This window comes from Canis lupus, chromosome 31 (assembly GCF_048164855.1).
Source record: "Canis lupus baileyi chromosome 31, mCanLup2.hap1, whole genome shotgun sequence".
NCBI classification, from domain to species: Eukaryota; Metazoa; Chordata; class Mammalia; order Carnivora; family Canidae; genus Canis; species Canis lupus.
Window position 1 is genome coordinate 26,460,610 of NC_132868.1, and position 22,374 is coordinate 26,482,983.

Here is a 22,374-nt window from a genome sequence, read left to right on the forward strand (position 1 = left end):
AGTAGTCTGGTATAGCAGTTAAAAGCTGGAGATATGGGATGAGAAAACCCAGTTCAAATCATACAGCTCCCACTTAACCAGATATAAGACTTTGGACAATCCAGTTTATTTTTTCTGGTGATCTGATTTCCTCTTCCATAAATGAAAATGATATGAACCTTCATATCATTTGTTGTAAGAAACTAATGGGTTGTTGTAAGAAACTAATGAGTTAATGCATGCAAAGCATTTAGCACAGTTCCTGAAATAAATTTTGAGTGTGCAGGATACATTAACAGTTAATATTAGCTTGACTAATATACAGTTGGACAAAATTTCAGTAGATTAAAAGTGGCTAGTCCCATCAGAGTCATTGTGAAATGATTCAACCACAGGCAGCATTCAGAACTAAATCTTATTTGGGAAAAACGTAAGTTGTATTTCTAAAAGTGATTGATCCAATGGCTTAAATGGAATCTTTGCTTTTCCCACAGAGCACCAATTTTCAAAATCAAAGTCAAACACAGGCCAAAAAGAAAACTGCTCACCTTTGTAATACGTAACACTGAGAGAGGGCTTTAAAAAAAAAAAAAGATTTTATTTATTTATTTGAGAGAGAAAGAGATAGTGAGAGGGAAAGGGAGAAGCAGACTCCCCACAGAGCAGCGACCCCCCCTCAATGCCCCCCGCCCCAACACCCTGGGATCATGACCTGAACAAAAGACAGATGCTTAACTAACTGAGCCAGCCAGTCATCCTGGAGAAGGGCTTTAAGATAAACACCAAATTGATTCTAAGATTAATGAGCTTAGTCACTATATATAGATGTAAGAGGGCATGCACACACACGGACCCCAATACAATCATCTTCGCTTGTACAGGAAGGACACCATGTAAAAGGGGATCCTCCCTCCCAACATGATGTGACTTTGTATCTGTTACTTAACTGAGCCTCATTTTCTCAGTGTAAAATGGCTATCAGACTGCTAGCTCATAGCGATTGAGTACACCCATACATGGAGTGCGAGTATCTAAGATAATTTTAAAATCATTTTCCTTTCTTTCTTTTGTTAACAGGTACCTGAGATGGAACTAAGATTGGCCAAATTCCTTAGGAAAGGCGTTACAGGGTGCAGTTTAAGCTAAACATTGTTTCTTCCTAAAATTCTCTTTAAGAAGGATCCTCTTAGTTGTGTGGAACCATCCACTCGACTCTGCTGGTCTTTATTCCTGAATTTCCGTTGCATTGCAGCACTAGCATTTGTGCACGACTGGCCTTGTGAACAGGTCCTTTTGCATTTCTGTAAATCTTTTTATTCTTAAATTCACCCTTAATTTGTTCATCTAACTATTTGCTGCATACCCACCGTGCACAGGCACAGTAGTGTGGATCTTTTCTTTTTTTTAATTTTTTAAAAATTTTTATTGATTTATGATAGGCACACAGTGAGAGAGACAGAGAGAGAGGCAGAGACACAGGAGGAGGGAGAAGCAGGCTCCATGCACCGGGAGCCCGACGTGGGATTCGATCCCGGGTCTCCAGGATCGTGCCCTGGGCCAAAGGCAGGCGCCAAACTGCTCCGCCACCCAGAGATCCCCAGTAGTGTGGATCTTTTTGGGCGCAGTTCATAACACACTGAGTGACTCGAACCAACACTCTTGCAGCACAAGGCTGTAAAGTACCTACTCAACCAAATGGGACATAAATACCTCTCAGCACTGTAATTGCCTTCTGTGAATGGTGATGCCAGCTTTTTGCTGTGAAATTTTAGGCTTTTCCATGGGTGGGTATTCCAATAGCCTTAGAGGAAGTGAGCTCTTTGTGGGTAAGCATCAAATGTTTATAAAGTCCCTTGAATCATGGCCAAGGAGATATTATCTCTGAGTCCTTTGATGGGGCAAGAGTTCATCATGTTTTTTTTCTTTTTTTTTTTTTTTTCAAATAATCACAGCATCAAGTTTCTATTCATTATTCACAATCTACCTTTTGTTGTCTTTATCTGTATGTGCCAAATTGTGTTCCTTAATGTGTTACATGGGAGGAGGTTCTTACAACTCTGTCATATATCAAGTTTTTTTCTTTAACGTTAGAATAATAGTGTCTCTGGTTAATGAATCACGTTAGTACGGTCATTGTTCCTCACCCCTCTGTTACTGCTTTGGTTTGGCCACATGGAGTCATTCGTGTTAGTAATCATCACTAATCACCAAGCATTGTTGGGTGTAGCTTCATATATCTTCTCCTGCATTCATACCATGGAGTGTCCTTTGAGTAGGGGAAGAAAATGTCTTGGACTGCTTCCACTTTTGTCCATTTGGCAATGAGAACTAACCTTTCTCAAGCATTTAGGTGTCCTTCAGTCATCATAACCTACTCCATGAAATAGCATAGCTATTTATGAAAATACTTATTAGTAATGTCATCATTATAATAATTAATATTAAGTAATACTATAATAATTAGTATTATAATTGATAGTATTGATAAATCCCTCTAAATACACTATTATTTATAGATCAAAAAACTGAGTCTTGAGGATGTTCAAAGTAATTGCTGAAATAGTTCAACATCTTAAATCTTCCCCTATGCTTTCTTCCTGGAATAAGAAAGGCCCTTTCCTCTTTAGCAATGTGAATCAAAACCCAGTACCAAGCAGATGAGAATATTATCACTCTCAGCTACACGCATTCCCATAAAATCAACTACTAACATGTGGTCTCCCTGGAAGTAAAAGTGCACCTGAGGACCTTCTGTTGATGCAGCCAGGGGCAAGAGAGCAGCAGTAAGTAAGGGTCCAAAGGTAATGAGATGCATGGGTGAATCAGCAGGGACAATTTCGAGAGCCAGAATTTGCCTTAGATCAAGCACATGGGACAACATAGCATGTTCTGTTAAAGCTTATTTCTGGAATAAGAGCATCACCAAACAAGAGAAGTATCTAAGAGATTATTTGGTTCAAATTCCTTCCTGAAAAAAATAGGTATAGACCATCTTATGCCAGTGAGTGCCTAATGTCTGTTTAAGACAGGCTACTTGCTCATTTATAGGGTAGACTTTCTCTTGTTGGGCAGCTGTGGTGCATTAGTTCTTTCTTTCTCTTTCTTTCTTTCTTTCTTTCTTTCTTTCTTTCTTTCTTTCGAAGATTTTATTTATTTATTTATTTATGAGAGAGATAACACAAGCAGGGGAGTGGGGAACAGAGAGGGAGTAACAGACTCCCCACTGAGCAGGAAGCCTAACTAGGGCTCTATCCCTGGACCCCAGGATCATGACCTGAGCCAAAGGCAGACACTTAACCGACTGAGCCACCCAGGTGCCCCAGTGCATTAGTTTTCTATTGCTGCATGGCAAACTGAGTGGCTTAAAACAACACAAATTTATTTTCTCACAGTTCTGTGGGTCAGGAGTCTTATTAGCTGGGTCATTTGCTCAGTGTCTCAAAAAGCTGAGATCAAGGTGTCATGTGGGCTATGTTCCTTCTGGAAGTCAAGGACTTCTTTCAAGATCACATCGTTAGTGGCAGGATTCAGTTGTTTGTAGCTCTGAGACAGAGACACCCATTTTCCTGGTGGTCAGACAGCAAGTCCCTCTCAGGTCTCAGGTCTTAGAGACACTCAGAGTTCCTACCACATTTGCCACATAGCATAACATAACATAATCACAGGAATTAAAGCTCATCATATTTATGGGTTCCACCCTACACTCAACTCAAGGGAATCATCGAAGGGCAGGGTCGATGGAGAGTTGTCAGGTTAAATTCCGCCCCCACAGATGGTTAGAAAATTCTCCCATGATGGAAATAAATCGGAGAGGGGCAAGATGACGGAAGAGTAGGGTCTCCAAATCACCTGTCTCCACCAAACTACCTAGAAAACCTTCCAATCATCCTGAAAATCTATGAATTCGGCCTGAGATTTAAAGAGAGACCAGCTGGAATGCTACAGTGAGAAGAGTTCGCGCTTCTATCAAGGTAGGAAGACGGGGGAAAAGAAATAAGGGAACAAAGGCCTCCAAGGGGGAGGGGCCCCGCGAGGAGCCGGGCTGAGGCCGGGGCGAGTGTCCCCAGGACAGGAGAGCCCCGACCCGGAGGAGCAGGAGCTGCACCGACCTTCCCGGGGGAAAGGGGCTCCAGGGAGTCGGAGCAGGACCCAGGAGGGCGGGGATGCCCTCGGGCTTCCCGGGACAGTAACAGGCACCTGCGCCCCGGGAGAGTGCGCTGAGCTCCCTAAGGGCTGCAGCGCGCACGGCGGGACCTGGAGCAGCTCGGGGGGGCTCGGAGGCGGCTCCGCGGAGGGGGCTGCGGGGCGGGAGCGCGAATCCAATAGCGCAGGCCCCAGAGCACAGGGCGCCGGGTCACAGCCCAGGATCCGGCCTCCCCCGGGACAGGCAGAGGCCGGGAGGGCCCAGGACAGCAAGGACGCTCCTGCCCCAGCTGAGCAGATCAGCGGCCCCGCCCCGGAGCCTCCAGGCCCTGCAGACGGAGAGCTCCGGAGTTCCTGCCGGAGCTGACTCCAGGGCTCCAGAGCTGCCCCGCCACTGGGGCTGTTCCTCCTGCGGCCTCACGGGGTGAACAACCCCCACTGAGCCCTGCACCAGGCAGGGGGTAGAGCAGCTCCCCCAAGTGCTCACACCTGAAAATCAGCACAACAGGCCCCTCCCCCAGAAGACCAGCTAGACGGACAAGTTCCAGGGGAAGTCAAGGGACTCAGAGTATACAGAATCAGAAGATACTCCCCCGTGGTTTTCTGTTTTGTTTTTTTTCTTTTTGATTTCTGTTTGCTTCCCCCACCTTTTTTTTTCTTTCTCTTTTTCTTCTCTCTCTCTTTTTTTCTTTTTCTCTTTTCTTTCCTTCTTTCTCTCCTCTCATTCTCTCCTTTTCCCAATACAACTTGTTTTTGGCCACTCTGCACTGAGCAAAATGACTAGAAGGAAAACCTCACCTCAAAAGAAAGAATCAGAAACAGTCCTCTCTCCCACAGAGTTACAAAATCTGGATTACAATTCAATGTCAGAAAGCCAATTCAGAAGCACTATTATAAAACTACTGGTGGCTCTAGAAAAAAGCATAAAGGACTCAAGACACTTCATGACTGCAGAATTTACATCTAATCAGGCAGACATTAAAAATCAATTGAATGAGATGCAATCCAAACTAGAAGTCCTAACGACGAGGGTTAACAAGGTGGAAGAACGAGTGAGTGACATGGAAGACAAGTTGATGGCAAAGAGGAAAAAAGAGACAATTAAAAGACCATGAAGATAGATTAAGGGAAATAAACGACAGCCTGAGGAAGAAAAACCTACGTTTAATGGGGGTTCCCGAGGGCGCCAAAAGGGCCAGAGGGCCAGAATATGCATTTGAACAAATCCTAGCTGAAAACTTTCCTAATCTGGGAAGGGAAACAGGCATTCAGATCCAGGAAATAGACAGATCCCCCCTAAAATCAATAAAAACCATTCAACACCTCGATATTTAATAGTTAAACTTGCAAATTCCAAAGATAAAGAGAAGATCCTTAAAGCAGCAAGAGACAGGAAATCCCTGACTTTTATGGGGGGGAGTATTAGGGTAACAGCAGACCTCTCCACAGAGACCTGGCAGGCCAGAAAGGGATGGCAGGATATATTCAGGGTCCTAAATGAGAGGAACATGCAACCAAGAATACTTTATCCAGCAAGGCTCTCATTCAGAATGGAAGGAGAGATAAAGAGCTTCCAAGACAGGCAGGAACTGAAAGAATATGTGACCTCCAAACCAGCTCTGCAAGAAATTTTAAGGGGACTCTTAAAATTCCCCTTTAAGAAGAAGTCCAGTGGAACAATCCACAAAAACAAAGACTGGATAGATATCATGATGACACTAAACTCATATCTCTCAATAGTAACTCTGAATGTGAACGGGCTTAATGACCCCATCAAAAGGCGCAGGGTTTCAGACTGGATAAAAAAGCAGGACCCATCTATTTGCTGTCTACAAGAGACTCATTTTAGACAGAAGGACACCTACAGCCTGAAAATAAAAGGTTGGAGAACCATTTACCATTCAAATGGTCCTCAAAAGAAAGCAGGGGTAGCCATCCTTATATCAGATAAACTAAAATTTACCCCGAAGACTGTAGTGAGAGATGAAGAGGGACACTATATCATACTTAAAGGATCTATCCAACAAGAGGACTTAACAATCCTCATTATATATGCCCCAAATGTGGGAGCTGCCAAATATATCAATCAGTTAATAACCGAAGTTAAGACATACTTAGATAATAATACACTTATACTTGGTGACTTCAATCTAGTGCTTTCTACACTCAATAGGTCTTTTAAACACAACATCTCCAAAGAAATAAGAGCTTTAAATGATACACTGGACCAGATGGATTTCACAGATATCTACAGAACTTTACATCCAAACGCAACTGAATACACATTCTTCTCAAGTGCACATGGAACTTTCTCCAGAATAGACCACATACTGGGTCACAAATCGGGTCTGAACCGATACCAAAAGATTGGGATTGTCCCCTGCATATTCTCAGACCATAATGCCTTGAAATTAGAACTAAATCACAACAAGAAGTTTGGAAGGACCTCAAACATGTGGAGGTTAAAGACCATCCTGCTAAAAGATGAAAGGGTCAACCAGGAAATTAAGGAAGAATTTAAAAGATTCATGGAAACTAATGAGAATGAAGATGCAACCATTCAAAATCTTTGGATGCAGCAAAAGCAGTCCTGAGGGGGAAATACATCGCAATACAAGCATCCATTCAAAAACTGGAAAGGACTCAAATACAAAAGCTAACCTTACACATAAAGGAGCTAGAGAAAAAACAGCAGATGGACCCCACGCCCAGCAGAAGAAGAGAGTTAATAAAGATTCAAGCAGAACTCAATGAAATCGAGACCAGAAGAACTGTGGAACAGATCAACAAAACAAGGAGTTGGTTCTTTGAAAGAATTAATAAGATAGGTAAACCATTAGCCAGCCTTATTAAAAATAAGAGAGAGAAGACTCAAATTAATAAAATCATGAATGAGAAAGGAGAGATCACTACCAACACCAAGGAAATACAAACGATTTTAAAAACATATTATGAACAGCTATACGCCAATAGATTAGGAAATCTAGAAGAAATGGACGCTTTTCTGGAAAGCCACAAATTACCAAAACTGGATCAGGAAGAAATAGAAAACCTGAACAGGCCAATAACCGGGAGGAAATTGAAGCAGTCATCAAAAACCAACCAAGACACAAAAGTCCAGGGCCAGATGGCTTCCCAGGGGAATTCTATCTAACGTTTAAGGAATAAACCATATCTATTCTATTAAAGCTGTTTGGAAAGATAGAAAGAGATGGAGTACTTCCAGATTCGTTCTATGAGGCCAGCATCACCTTAATTCCAAAACCAAAGACCCCACCAAAAAGGAGAATTATAGACCAATATCCCTGATGAACATGGATGCAAAAATTCTCAACAAGATACTGGCCAATAGGATCCAACAGTACATTAAGAAAATTATTCACCATGACCAAGTAGGATTTATTCCCGGGACACAAGGCTGGTTCAACACTCGTAAAACAATCAATGTGATTCATCATATCAGCAAGAGAAAAACCAAGAACCATATGATCCTCTCATTAGATGCAGAGAAAGCATTTGACAAAATACAGCATCCATTCCTGATCAAAACTCTTCAGAGTGTAGGGATAGAGGGAACATTCCTCGACATCTTAAAAGCCATCTACAAAAAGCCCACAGCAAATATCATTCTCAATGGGGAAGCACTGGGAGCCTTTCCCCTAAGATCAGGAACAAGACAGGGATGTCCACTCTCACCACTGCTATTCAACATAGTACTGGAAGTCCTAGCCTCAGCAATCAGACAACAAAAAGACATTTAAGGCATTCAAAATGGCAAAGAAGAAGTCAAACTCTCCCTCTTCGCCAATGACATGATACTCTACATAGAAAACCCAAAAGCCTCCACCCCAAGATTGCTAGAACTCATACAGCAATTTGGCAGCGTGGCAGGATACAAAATCAATGCCCAGAAGTCAGTGGCATTTCTATACACTAACAATGAGACTGAAGAAAGAGAAATTAAGGAGTCAGTCCCATTTACAATTGCACCCAAAAGCATAAGATACCTAGGAATAAACCTAACCAAAGAGGTAAAGGATCTATACCCTAAAAACTACAGAACGCTTCTGAAAGAAATTGAGGAAGACACAAAGAGATGGAAAAATATTCCATGCTCATGGATTGGCAGAATTAATATTGTGAAAATGTCAATGTTACCCAGGGCAATATACACGTTTAATGCAATCCCTATCAAAATACCATGGACTTTCTTCAGAGAGTTAGAACAAATTATTTTAAGATTTGTGTGGAATCAGAAAAGACCCCGAATAGCCAGGGGAATTTTAAAAAAGAAAACCATATCTGGGGGCATCACAATGCCAGATTTCAGGTTGTACTACAAAGCTGTGGTCATCAAGACTGTGGTACTGGCACAAAAACAGACACATAGATCAGTGGAACAGAATAGAGAATCCAGAAGTGTATTCTCAACTCTATGGTCAACTAATGTTCAACAAAGCAGGAAAGACTATCCACTGGAAAAAAAGACAGTCGTTTCAATAAATGGTGCTGGGAAAATTGGACATCCACATGCAGAAGAATGAAACTAGACCACTCTCTTTCACCATACACAAAGATAAACTCAAAATGGATGAAAGATCTAAATGTGAGACAAGATTCCATCAAAATCCTAGAGGAGAACACAGGCAACACCCTTTTTGAACTCGGCCATAGTAACTTCTTGCAAGATACATCCAGGAAGGCAAAAGAAACAAAAGCAACAATGAACTATTGGGACTTCATCAAGATAAGAAGCTTTTGCACAGCAAAGGATACAGTCAACAAAACTAAAAGACAACCTACAGAATGGGAGAAGATATTTGCAAGTGACGTATCAGATAAAGGGCTAGTTTCCAAGATCTATAAAGAACTTATTAAACTCAACACCAAAGAAACAAACAATCCAATCATGAAATGGGCAAAAGACATGAACAGAAATCTCACAGAGGAAGACATAGACATGGCCAACATGCATATGAGAAAATGCTCTGCATCACTTGCCATCAGGAAAATACAAATCAAATCCACAACGAGATACCACTTCACACCAGTGAGAATGGGGAAAATTAACAAGGCAGGAAACCACAAATGTTGGAGAGGATGTGGAGAAAGGGGAACCCTCTTGCACTGTTGGTGGGAATGTGAACTGGTGTAGCCACTCTGGAAAACTGTGTGGAGGTTCCTCAAAGAGTTAAAAATAGACCTGCCCTACGACCCAGCAATTGCACTGCTGGGGATTTACCCCAAAGATACAGATGCAATGAAACGCTGGGACACCTGCACCCTGATGTTTCTAGCAGCAATGGCCACAATAGCCAAACTGTGGAAGGAGCCTTGGTGTCCATCGAGAGATGGATGGATAAAGAAGCTGTGGTCTATGTATACAATGGAATATTCCTCAGCCATTAGAAATAACAGATACCCACCATTTGCTTCAACGTGGATGGAACTAGAGGGTATTATGCTGAGTGAAATGAGTCAATCGGAGAAGGACAAACATTATATGGTCTCATTCATTTGGGGAATATAAATAATAGTGAAAGGGAATAGAAGGGAAGGGAGAAGAAATGGGTAGGAAATATCAGAAAGGGAGACAGAACATAAAGACTCCTAACTCTGGGAAATGAACTACAGGTAGTGGAAGGGGAGGAGGTGGGGGTGGGGGTGAATGGGTGATGGGCACCGAGGGGGGCACTTGACAGGATGAGCACTGGGTGTTATTCTGTATGTTGGCAAATTGAACACCAATAAAAAATAAATTTATTATTAAAAAAAAGGAAATAAATCGGTCTGGGTTCTACCAACTTCTACGCTGTTCCTCACATCAGCCTCTCTATTGGAAGACAAGTGCCTTGACTGTTCTTTGGGGAGCTATTCCCAATGTCTTTTAAGTGATTCTTATTTGTGACATCCAGCTCTCCCTCTAAATACACTATACTACTTGTGTGAATCTTAAAATTAAATATAACTCCCTAAAGTTTTCCTAAGTAGTACAGATTATAGCAGAATTATTACTTTTTCTATTAGACTTCGATTGAGACATCCAAAGACTAATTTTTGTATAGCATTATCATCCTGGCAACTAAAATGCAACCACAACCAAATGAAGCTCTTTAATTACTTTCTCATGTACAGCTTCTGAGCCCAAGTCATGGAGATCCTCACCTTGTAGTTTGAGGATAACTTTAAACACCAACTCAACATGGAGGCCTGTTACACTGCATTTATCTCCTACATTCAATTCTAGAAATTTGACCCTTGATTCTGTTGCCTCGATTGTTATCTCTCCCTCAGAGTCAGTTGCATCTGTCAGATGCAGATTACATAAGCTTGTCTTCATCCGAGTTGTTAATATAAATGTTGAAAAAGACAAGAAAGAGCCAATAGGGTGTGATTTTTTATTTTCACTTTTAACCCTTTGAATAGGGTTTGTGTGTGTGTGTGTGTCTTTTAATGGAAGATGAAGAGTATATCACATTGTTTAAAATAATTTAAGCATTCCAAATTCCTGATTTTTCTTACTAACTCTTCACACACCGTTTGTCTTTGTAACTGTAGACCTCAAAAAATTATCACTCCCCAAGTGTAATCAGAGAAAGGGGAAATAGTCCCAACCTCAGTTTCACTTACCGTATGCAGTTACGCATTTTTCAAGTTGCACATCGTAAGTCCTGACTCCTCAGTTGTAAATGAACTCTTTATATTTTCATAGCACTTCCCACTCTTCGTATGTGACCCTTGCCAACCTTTTAAGTTCAGGAGGGGTAAGTAATGTTGTCCTTGGGCAACCAGTAAGGTCCCAAAATGTAGCCACACCATGGGGTCAGCAGTGGGTCCTTAATTAAAGCCCAAATCGGCTGTCTTAGAGTCTAGAAGTCCTCCACTGTTTCCCAGGAAAAAGTTTGCTTGAAGTGAAGTTCTCTCCTGCCCTATCTGTGTCCTCCACACCAAGTAGCCATTCTGCCCTTTAGAGCTACTCCCAGTTGTAATATTGACACTTAGTCAGTAGGTGTCTATACAGAGGAAGAGAACCAACAGAATGGCGAGCTTTGCAACTTATGTAAACAAAGCATCTCTTGTGTCTCAGGGGCAGAATCAAGATTATCTCCAGAAAGTAAATGTAGCAAGAATGGTCAAAGAGGACTGTGAAACAAAGGCTAACGTTGCACACAGTGTGCCTCCAGACATGCCTGACTGAGAAGAGATATCTATGTTCCCTCTGCAATTCAGAGAATTAAAATACTAGGTTATAAACTGTACAAACATGGCACACAGGGAAAAATAAAGAGCAACCAAAGATTTTCATGAACACTCAATCACACATTAAAAAAGACTTCAGGAACAGCACAGAATTGTTGATCAGTGAACACAGGTAAGTAGGTTTTAGTTCTTTAAATCCTTTTAGTCCGAAGATTGTAAGTGCTATACCATTGTCAAGATCAGTGTGGTGTGATAATAGAAGCCACTGAAGTGAACCATGCTCGTAATTTAAATTTCCTCATGGCCATATTAGAGAGGTAGAAAGAAGCAAGTGAAATCAATTTTCATAATATATTTCATTTAATCTAATATATCCAAATGTTGTCATTTCGGTATATAACCAATATAAAAGTTACTAATGAGATATTTTACTTTTTTTTTTTTCTTTTGATGTCTTCAAAGTCTGCTATGTATTTTATACATACAGCACATTTCAGTTTGGTCCAGTTACTTTACTAGTGCTCAAAAACCACATGTGGCCAGTGACTGCCTTCTTGGACAGTGCAAGTGTAAATGAAATCACTTATTTTCTTTAGGTTAATAAAAAAGGATCTGTGGAGAGAGGGTAGGTGTGGATTTCCCACAGACCTCATGGGGAACCGGGAGGCCAAGCAGGAAACTGATACCCTTCTGCTATGTGAACCATACCCCTTGGGCCCTTTCCCCATGCCGTGTGCCCTCCCTGTCCTGGCCCTCACACTCCGTCTCTCTCTTTCTCACTGCCTACCTCTAGACATGATTGGAGTGTAAACATCATGGAGCGTGAAGGAGGAAGTGGCCTGGATTTCCTGCCTGTCCCTTGCAGACTGAAGACCTTATGCAAGTTACTTTACCTACCTGGTAATTTTCTATGGTTTACCTATCTGGTTTCTTTTTATGGAATAGGATTAATTCTTTCATCACTGTGTTCTGAGGATCAAATAAAATTACAAATGTAAACTTGTCAGTCCCAAATAGACACTATAGTTTTCAAGCTTTTAATGATTTTCGTTTTTTTTAAAGATCTTCTTTATTTGTTTGAAAGAGAACATGCATGAGAGAGAGAGAGAGAGAGAACTAACAGAGGGTAGACGATGAAGAGGGGGTAGAAGGAGAGGGAGAAGCAGACTCCCCACAGAGCAGGGAGCCCAATGTGGGGCTCGATTCCAGGACCCTGGGATCATGACCTAAGCCAAAGGTAGATGCTTAGCCAACAGAGCCATCCAGGGGCACCAATGATTGTTTTTCAAGATGCATATATGTTTGGTAGAAAAGGTAACAGAGAAAAAGAGAAGAGAAAACTTTTGAAAAAATATGCATTAAATCCCATGCCACACTACAGTTTTATCAGTACTTGGTGGTTAAAACCACCATATATTCTTAGCTAACGTCAGCTCAAAGCATACTAAGCCTAAGTTTTACAGATATACCAAAAATATAAGAATAAAAAAAAGTTTCAGTTTTTGCCTGAGTTTGCCCAATTACATGGAAACCCAGATGATAAGGGGGAGACACCTCAGTGAGCACCATGTGGGGTACACACTGAATACTCTACAAAATGTCTTAAGAAAGAAGGTTCATTCAGTCTGATGCATATGAGGGCGGCAAAAACTCATCTAGAAGACAATTTTCTTAGCCCTTACCATTTCCCCAACTATAAAATCATGCCCTCAGATTTCAAGGAGCCTTACCATACTTAAACCTCTGCAGTTCCTAAAGCCAGTCCAATACACTAGCACCTGCCCACAGCCTTAGGGACTCTGAGAAGACTAATCACAAAAGGGAAGACTCACCAGTTCATTCTCCTCTCCTGGGTTGAGCAAAGCCCAGTGGTCCTTACTTTTCTCTTCCATTTAAACCAGAACTCGTGTGTCCCTCCAGGTTAACTCTTGGGGAAAGTCAAAAGCAGCTGGGGCTTATGTGAACTCAGAACAGTCATCACTTGTCACCGCTGTTCTTAGGTGCTTTTAAAATCCCTTAGCACATACCTCATCTATTAGGCTAACAAAGAAAAGAAAGGAAATACTCTCCTAAGCCACAGGATTTGTCCATTAATCTATCTGCTTGTTTTGTTTCTTTCTTTTTTTTTTTTCTTCCCCTCCCTGGTGTTTATTTGCTGAGCTAAATGTGTACGCCTCTAGACTTAAGTTGTTGAACCAGAAAGACGAATACTTTCCTAGGCTGTCCATAAATGTCTCAGCTAATGAGCCACCTTTCTAAAAATCCAAGACAGAGGCACCTGGGTAGTTTGGTCAGTTAAGTGACCAAATCTTGATTTCAGCTAAGGTCATGGTCTCAGGGTCATGAGATCAAGCCCCACGTGAGGCTCTATGCTCAGTTTAGAATCTGCTTGTCACTCTTCCTCTGCTCCCCACTTTCTCTCTGTCTCTCCCTCTCAAATAAATTAATAAAATCTTTTTTTAAAAAAGACAAAAATATTATGACAAAAAGATAAAAATATTATCACAGTGAGAGATGAATAAGAACCCTGTGGACTTTAGAAAAGTAATGGACATGTTGGGGTGACAATGGGAATGTAAGGAAGAGGGGTTGGCTTATGATGGGAAATGTAGCAAGCAATTTGGAATCAGAAAAACCTGAATTATAATCCCTGCTCTAGTGATGACCCTGGACATATCACTTAAAATCTGAACTTTAGGTTTCTAATATGTAAAATATCAATAATAATTATAGAGTTGATATGAGGATCTAAGATGATATTTGAAAAAAATCAACTAAAGCACCTGTTACACTCAATAAAAGGTAATCATCATCACCATCATTGTAACACTAATAGAGAAGAGAGTTTTTAAGAAGTAAATATAATAATAATAATTTGATTCCTTTCACTTTCTCTTTTCAGTTTGCAAAAAGTTTTCAAATTAGTATATAATGTGGGAGGAAGGAGAAAGTCTGATTATTAGGGATATCATGTATATTTCCATGATTGTATAACCACCAGTGAATTTTATACTTTTATTTTTAAAAAGTACACTGGGATCCATTCAAGGCTTGGTTTATTTGTTCACTATAAAGATTTTTCTTTCTTTTTTTTTTTAATTTTCTTTTTATTGCCTCTAATCCACTGAGCAAAATCCTTGCAACTTTGACCATGGAAGAAAATTTACTGGGAATAAAGACTACAGAGAATGACACTTGACTCTTTCCACTGAGAGAGGGAGTTATCAGTTGTCTTGAGGGGGAACCAGAGCTGCCTTGAAGTTTAGGATAGTTCAATGTGCTCTCTGGCCCAGGAGGAAGTAGTCGGTGAAAGTAAACAGACAATTTTTCATGCCAAAGAGGCTACTGAGGTATCTTCACTAAAGAATACTATGTAATCACAAATGTTACATTCTAAGTATCACCAATCTAAGGTAGACTCAGATTTGGAGAAAGGAGTCCTGAGTTTTCATAAAACCTAATTACAGACTCAAGGAGCAGTGCTCATTCACTTCCTACCCATCAGCTATTCACTCATATTTCTGGCTAAAAGGACATGTCCTTTGTCTGGGTGGCCTGACTTCAGCTAAAGCACCAGGATGAGTCATGATTTACCTAAGAGTGGGCATATGACCAATTTTCAACAGTAAGATGCAAAGGAAAGACAATGAGGGGCAGAGGTCTTCTGGGAAAGATTATCCTATTTTTTTAAATTATCCTATTGATGAAAGAAATGGAATATTTTCTACTCATGCCAATGAAGGTGGAGCAAAGGACAAATGAGCTTAGATCCTTATGATACCACTGAGCCATGGCACAAAGCCTGAGACTACTAACTCTAGAGATTTTCCAATGTATAATGAGATGTTCTTAATAAAACTGTTGCTGTTTGTGGTTTCTACTGCTTATAGCCAAAAGACACAAAATATAACACTCATCAAAACTTTGTTCAACTCTTATTCAGTTAAACATAAACTCTTCTAATAATCACAACTGTTCACAAATGCCTCACAGGTAATGAACTTCCCAACCCCGGAGATGTGCATGGTATCATTTGGCCTATTCACCATAGAGATAATTAAGTCATTGGTCAAAGTTTGTATCAGAAAATCTTGAGGTTCTGGAAGTACTGAGCACTTGCTTTAGCTGCCAGAAGATTTGCTCTGCAGAGAAAATAATCACATCTGCTTTAAACCCTACCTCCTGGAGGATCTGCAACAGATATTAAAGGTCAAAGGATCTACTTTCAGAGGTCCATAAATAAGCGAATGCCAGTCAGCATTGAACATAGCTTAGCCCTTTGAAGGCCACAGGTAGAAGAATCACCAATTGTGTTTATATTTGTAGCAAGTGGGTGAGGATGTAAGAGTGAGGGGCTGGGGAGAGGAGGAAAGGGTCTCTTGTAGGGGGAACAGCCGTGGCATTGGTGGAAATGGTTTCCTCTAGGCTGCTCAGCCACAGCACTCAGGAGGATGTAACTTCCATCTGAAGAGACCAGATTTTTGATCTCCTGTGACTGGAAGCAAAACACAGTACATCCTGGTGAACCCCGAAGGCAAACTCCTTACTAATGAAAAGAAATTGCCAGCACCATATGCCATAACGTAGGGTCTCCAGAGACAGAAGGGGAGGAAGGAGCAGAATGAAGAAATGCAAAGGAAAAGGAATGAAATGCTCACCTCACACAGGGGCCTGAAGAACTGATTCCCTCAGAACCATAGTTTAGACCTTATAGGACTTTACTGTTCAGAGGGAAGCCAAAGGAAGTAAAGGACTAAGAGAGTATCTCATCTCCTCCCACAGTCCCTGTCTCAGGACACAATTTCCAGAAAACAGGGAAGAAACATGGAGGTGGAGAGAGGTTTTCAGAGCTACACATCAAGATAAGGCAGACCCAGAACTCAGAGCCAGGTCTCTGGTCTGCGTTCCAGCTTATTTCTACTAGGAAATACTTCCTCCTGTTGTATTTTCTCTAGAACTCTTCTCCGATTCTGGAGAGGTGAAGGACGTGGGGAACTATATGGATTAGGAGGAGAAATGGGATATCTCCTTCTCTAGTCCATGAGGCTTATGAAATGAAGAGGTAATGGGCATAGTGGAGTATGTTAGAACCACGCCTCACCCTCCTACTTGTCATGGACAAGATTCCCCATCTCCACTTCCCCATGACCTAAAGAGAAACTAGTCTGGATTTGGATGTCTTATCTGGATTTCAAAGCTCCCTCTCTGTTCTCTCTGCTAACAACTGGAGCCTTACTAGAGCATCCCACTTCATGAACATTGTTGAATGTCCCCACTGGCAAGACTCTTAAGGTAAGGTAAGCTGACTGCTTGAACAGCAACAGATGATAACATCTGTCAATGGTTTAACATAGTGGAAAAGTGGGTCTAAGATTGTGGTGGTGGGAGGGCATTGGTGGAGCAGTGGAGGAAAGAGGAGGTCTCCTCTGAGCAGTGACCCTGAGTCCTAGGGTCGTTCCCTCTTATGTCTTCATGATCTTCAGCAAGTAGCTTCTGAGGCTGCTGTGATTATGCAAAAGGGGGGATGCATGGAAGATAATCATTGAAGGTCTACAGACCAGTCCTGAAAGAGGTGTTTTGTACTTTTGCTAGAACTCAGCCAGATGACTATATCTGACTAACCACACAGATGACCAGGAAATGTGGCCCACCTGTGTGCCAGGAGGAAGAGGAAATCAAACGGTGGTCACTAGCAGTCTCTCCCACACAGATCCTGTGAAGAGTAGAGGAGTAGATTAGTCTGGATCCTTTTCCTCAGGTGACTCAGGGTCTGATGAAAGAGGCAAAACCGTAGAGGTGACCGTTATACAAGGCAAAGAGGAAGGCCTGGGTTATTGAAGACTGAGAAAGAACATCCCTGAGGGGCCCTAATATCAGACAACAGGATGTGCAGTGGCCTATGCATCTGATTCAGTGACCTTGTGAGCTCTTTGCAACAACCACGAGGTTAGGAAGCTACTCACGTTTCAATACATGACTAATCCTCCATCTGAAATATGGACTCAAACATATGAGCAAACGTCCGTCTGCTCATTAACTGCACTCAATCTGCCACCCAAGCCTTGCCCCTGCACCCCTAAGGACCACTGCACCAAAACCCACACATTCTCAACAGGTTAGAACAGAGCAGAGGGAGCTCCCTGTAGGAAACACAAATATGGGCTGTTTAAGGTGAAAGTATGGTTTGTCTTTCCCATTCCCTACTTTAATTTTCTGTTTAGGAGATCTACAAGTTGAAAATTTGGTGAATATATCAAAACTTAGTAGTAGTAAAATTCTATCTTATCTGGGGAGAAAAAAGAGCCCAAACTGTGAAAGGGGGCCTTCTCTGATAACTCCTTAGCTTCTTGCTGTCCTGCTAGTTCATTTAGCAAACAGCTTCCAAGCTCTCAGACCAGGGTTAGAACTGAATGGGGTTGCAGATATGAATCAGATGCTAACCTTGCCCTTAGTGAGTTGACAGTTTAATAAGAAAGCAAGACAAAAATATGATCCCACTATGGGGCGATGAAATGGAATAAGCCAAATGGAGAGAGGGTTGGAAGAGGGAGGGAGCTCGGACTCCAGAGGCTCCTTTTTACAAAGATGTTGTGTCTAGTGGTTTATTCAGCTTTGTGGGATCAGAGAGAATTTTTTTTTTCAGAGAGAATTTTGAATAGCTGATGAACTTTGTAAATTTTCTCCTTCCAAGAATAATACACAAATGTACATGTGCAAAAAATTTTACTTAAGTCAGATTTTACCTACCTACTGCTTATCTGGTCCAATCCCTTCATTTTATAGTTCTTCATTAATTTGTTGAACAAATCCTTCTTGAGAGCTTACTTTCTATAAGGCATTGCTCAAGAATTGGGATGACAGCAGGGGTCAAAGCAGACAGAAGGTGCCATCCCATGAAGCTGACATTTCAGCAGGGAAAGAGTGACTGCACGAATAAACAAGTGAAATCCACAGTTGGAAGATAGTGATATTGCTCTGGAGAGAAAATAAGGTTAGGAATGTGGACAGGTAAGTGGGGTCAAGAGTGAGGAGGGGCAGAAAGAGATATGGAGTTGCATTTAAAATGAAGCGGTCAGGGAAGACACCATTGACAAGGAGATATTGAAGCTCAGGTATGTGGTTACCTGGGCACAGAAGGTTCCAGGTGAAGGGAATGTCAGTGTCAAAACTCTGGCACTGGAGGCCAGGAAGGAAGCCAGTGTGCCTACAGTGATATATGCCAGGGGCAAAGTCATAGGATGGAATTGAGGTAGAGAGGCATTGGTATTAGTATTATTTGGCACTCAGAGCAAATAATTCCTTCTACCTCCTTCTCTTTATGACAAATGACTTTCAATTTATGAAATGAAGTGAATCAAAACAACATTGGGAGGAAGAGTAAAGGGACTCTAGTCTCGCCTCATCCCTTGAACACAGCTTTATAAATATCTAATCATTTTGAACATCCAAGAAAATGATCTGAGGACTGAGAGAGCAAACTGCACAACTAGAGACTGAAAAAAGAAAAAAAAAAAAAAGCCACACTGTGGAAGGTAGGAGCTGCAGAGAGCTGCGGGTGCTGCGGAGGTGAAGGATACCTGATCATGGGGAAAGAATGAGAGATGAAGAGAGAGAAAGAGTGAAAGCTTGCACAGGGCACTGTACAAGAAAAACTCTTTCCCCAAAACCGTTGACTGGGAAAGGGAGAGAGAGAGGGTGAATACCACAAATTTTATAAACAGTGGACCACAGTGTCTGAAATTCAGAGGTCTGAGCCATCGTCAGGGTTGTGCCCGACAGGCTTAGCTATGCTCCAGTGGCGGTGGTGAAGCAAGGCAGAGTTCCAAGACTGGGCAGCGCAGTCTGAGGATCCCCTGGGTCTCAGGGGGAGAAGTGGTTCTCCTGCTTGGAGTGCATTTGGGAGTGGCAACACAGGGACAAGAGGTGACACAGGCCTGTGGGCACCATTGAGCTTCCCCTTTCCCTAGCAAACACATTGCTAGGAACAAAGACATTGGCTGAAGGCAACAACCCTTGGTTCTGGCTTTAGCTACACTTTATCATGAACTCCAAACCACTGTGTAGTTGGGCAACCAATTTGGGGGACAAGCGGGCCCCAGCCACAGTGCAGCAAGACCCTCCACCAGAGGATCATTGCGAGTCTCTGCCTGGGGATCTCTACAATTTGGAGTTTTGAAATCCAGGCACATACCTAAGATAAAACACAGGAGTGCTGTGCTGCCTGGCAGACGGACAGCTTGGACACAGGCAGGGTGAAGGCAGAGACCATCTGGAAGCCTGGTGAAGCAGGAGAGCTACATTCTTGTCTCACAGAGTTGAAGAATGAATCTCGCAAAGGAGAGTAAGTAAAGCCATAGTTTATTAAACAAGCATATGGAAGAGGCTCTCAGGAGTAGAGGGGTCCCAACAGGGCTGCTGCTGGATGCTTGTAGGGCTGCTCTTCTATTGAAAGCCAACCAGAGAACCTAAATTTTTTTTAACATCTTCATTGATAGCAGCCTTGCTGAAAGGACTAGTGATAACTTCTTTAATGGCCCATTTCCCTTTTAGGGTCCAGTAATTCTCTGGAATAGGACCCCACCTCTGACACCTAGGATAGGGTGGTCTGGTTCATTTATCTCTGGTTTCCTTTTATCTCCACATCACCGGGATTTTTGTGAACCTGATTCCATGGCTCCCTACCTATCTTCCACTACCTAGTCCAGCCTGTCCCTTAATCACTGGGACACAAGAGACACAGGAGACTTACTCATGGGAACACAAGAGACTGGGACACTGGGGCACAAGAAAAGTGATTGTACTTCAGTAGAAGTGGCTTCTAGGAAAAGTATGACTAAGGGCTAAAACCATAAAGAAGCCCTCTTTGTTTGAGGTCTAGCCTGACCAGTATTATAAGGAATCACTGGCAAGGGGGGGAAAAACTTATCTAGAGATAAGAACATCCCCAAGTATATCATCCAATCAAATTATAAAGAAAATGGGGTCATCCATTATCTTCACAAGTTTATAATTAACCCCATACAGTGGGATACGTTCTGGCTTTAAAGGGGTGATTTTGTCATCCAAGCCATACAGAATTGGTCAAAGGGCTAGTTGATGTATTAAATTGCTGGGGAATTGTTTAAATAATCATATACCTATGGGGTCCTGTTATTTTCTCCATAGAATAAAAAGCATAAAGATTATCTATACATGAGCTATTGTGTAGAAGTAGAAAAGCTATTTCTCTGAAGTTTACCTCAAGTAGTCTAGCTTAGGCAAACAACATTCATTTATAGACAGAGCTATAATTTAACATCTGCAAAGATGTGTTATTGAAATATAGTTTCTCTCTATAATAGCCGTCATTTTTTAAAATCAGAGGTAGCCAAATCAGGACTGACCTGTCTGCAAAACAAGTTCAGTTTTAACACGTTGGCCTAATTATTTACATAAGCTCAGCAAGAATATTGATCTTTTAGATCTTATAGATCTTTTAGAATCTGCTTTGCTGGAACTTTTCATAAGGAATCCCTAGGTTGAACTTTTAGTAACCTCTCCAGGCCAGAAGCCAAGCCAAGCAAGTACCTACCATCAGACATGCCTGCAATACCTGTAAATGGGGGCTAGTTCCTCTTTATGTGGTCCCCAAAGTATCCTGAGGTTCCTGCACTTGCCAGAAGTGACATTTTTAACTCACCTGGTGAGGCTGCTGGGAACTCTGTAATGCAAATAGAGTATCAGGCCAATATTTTCTTTTCTTTTTTTTCTTTTTTTTTTTTTTGTATTTTTTTAAATTGGTGTTCGGTTTGCCAACATACAGTATGACACCCAGTGCTTATCCCATCAAGTGCCTCTCTCTGTGGCTTTATGGCTCTATGTTTCGTAAGTCAACCTTAGTTCCTTAAAGCTGTTTGGTCATATCTGCGCTTATGCTTTCTCTCAAATATGACATTCCAGCAAAGCCCTGGTAAAATAATTTTTCCAATGGTGTCTTATTGACAAGGAGAACCGATTCTTATTGAATTTATGCAAATGACTATGATCAGCATGGAAGAAAGAATATATACTGAGACCTTTTGAATTTCAGAGGGTTCAGGTTAGAGAGAGAAGTTAATGTTTTAATTTGTTTACAAATGAATACTTTATCACATTTCAGTAAGTCATAGATATCTTAAGAGAAAATTTTCTTAACCTACGAGAACAAACATGAGAGAGTCAGCAGGTTTTAAACAAGAGTCATAAAAAACTATAATCACTTTCCCCAATTCACTTAGTCCCATATTACTAATTCTTGTTCAGTTTGAAAGCACCTTTAATTAGTTTTGGAAATTCTTACCCATTTTAGTTTTGATCTTAAAGAAATTAAAACCTGTATTTGTCCTAAAAATCCTTTATATGGATCTCCTTAAAGATGAAACGTGTCTTGCAAAAGAATAAGAACAAAAACTATAAATGACAAAAGACTCAAAAATGGACATGGTTAAACATCTGATGAGGCTATAATATAGCTGGCAAGGAAATCTGGTTATTTCGTGACACATAATACTTCAGTTATCAAAATATCAAGTGATGACCTTATATTAAAACATTAAGGGGATCCCTGGATGGCTCAGCAGTTAGCACCTGCCTTCAACCCAGGCCTGATCCTGGAGTCCCGGGATTGAGTCGCACATCAGGCTCCCTGCATGGAGCCTGCTTCTCCCTCTGCCTGTGTCTCTGCCTCATGTCTCTCATGAATAAATAATTTTTTTAAAAAATCTTAAAAATACTAAAATTTTAGGAATTGCATTTCATCTCTGGAATAGTTATAGCATTTACCGAAATGTAACCTAAGGCTTATCATTTGTTTAACAGTGCTTCCCAAGTAACTTAACATACCAAATAAAAAGGCCTAATGAATCAAAGAGACTTCATTCACACTTTAAATATTGGGAAGTATTTTAAACCCTAGAAAGTTTTTAATTGCATGCCTAAATAGGAATAGGGATGTTAAAGACCTGATAAAGACAAAACATAGAAACTGGTTTTTCTCGGACAGCGAAGAGAAAACAACTATTACATTTTCTTTTC

General features: G+C 41.3%; 1 protein-coding gene across 1 annotated transcript in view; it reads right to left on the minus strand.

Annotated features, from left to right (window-relative positions):
• Nucleotides 1-13,396, minus strand: part of ATP13A5 (ATPase 13A5) — a 106,157-nt gene extending 92,761 nt beyond the window's left edge. Inside the window, exon 1 of the mRNA XM_072807858.1 lies at nucleotides 13,155-13,396. Within this exon, the coding sequence (XP_072663959.1) occupies nucleotides 13,155-13,214 (60 nt within the window). The 5' untranslated portion in view covers nucleotides 13,215-13,396. The remainder of the gene's footprint in view (nucleotides 1-13,154) is intronic.
• Nucleotides 13,397-22,374: the final 8,978 nt, after the last annotated feature.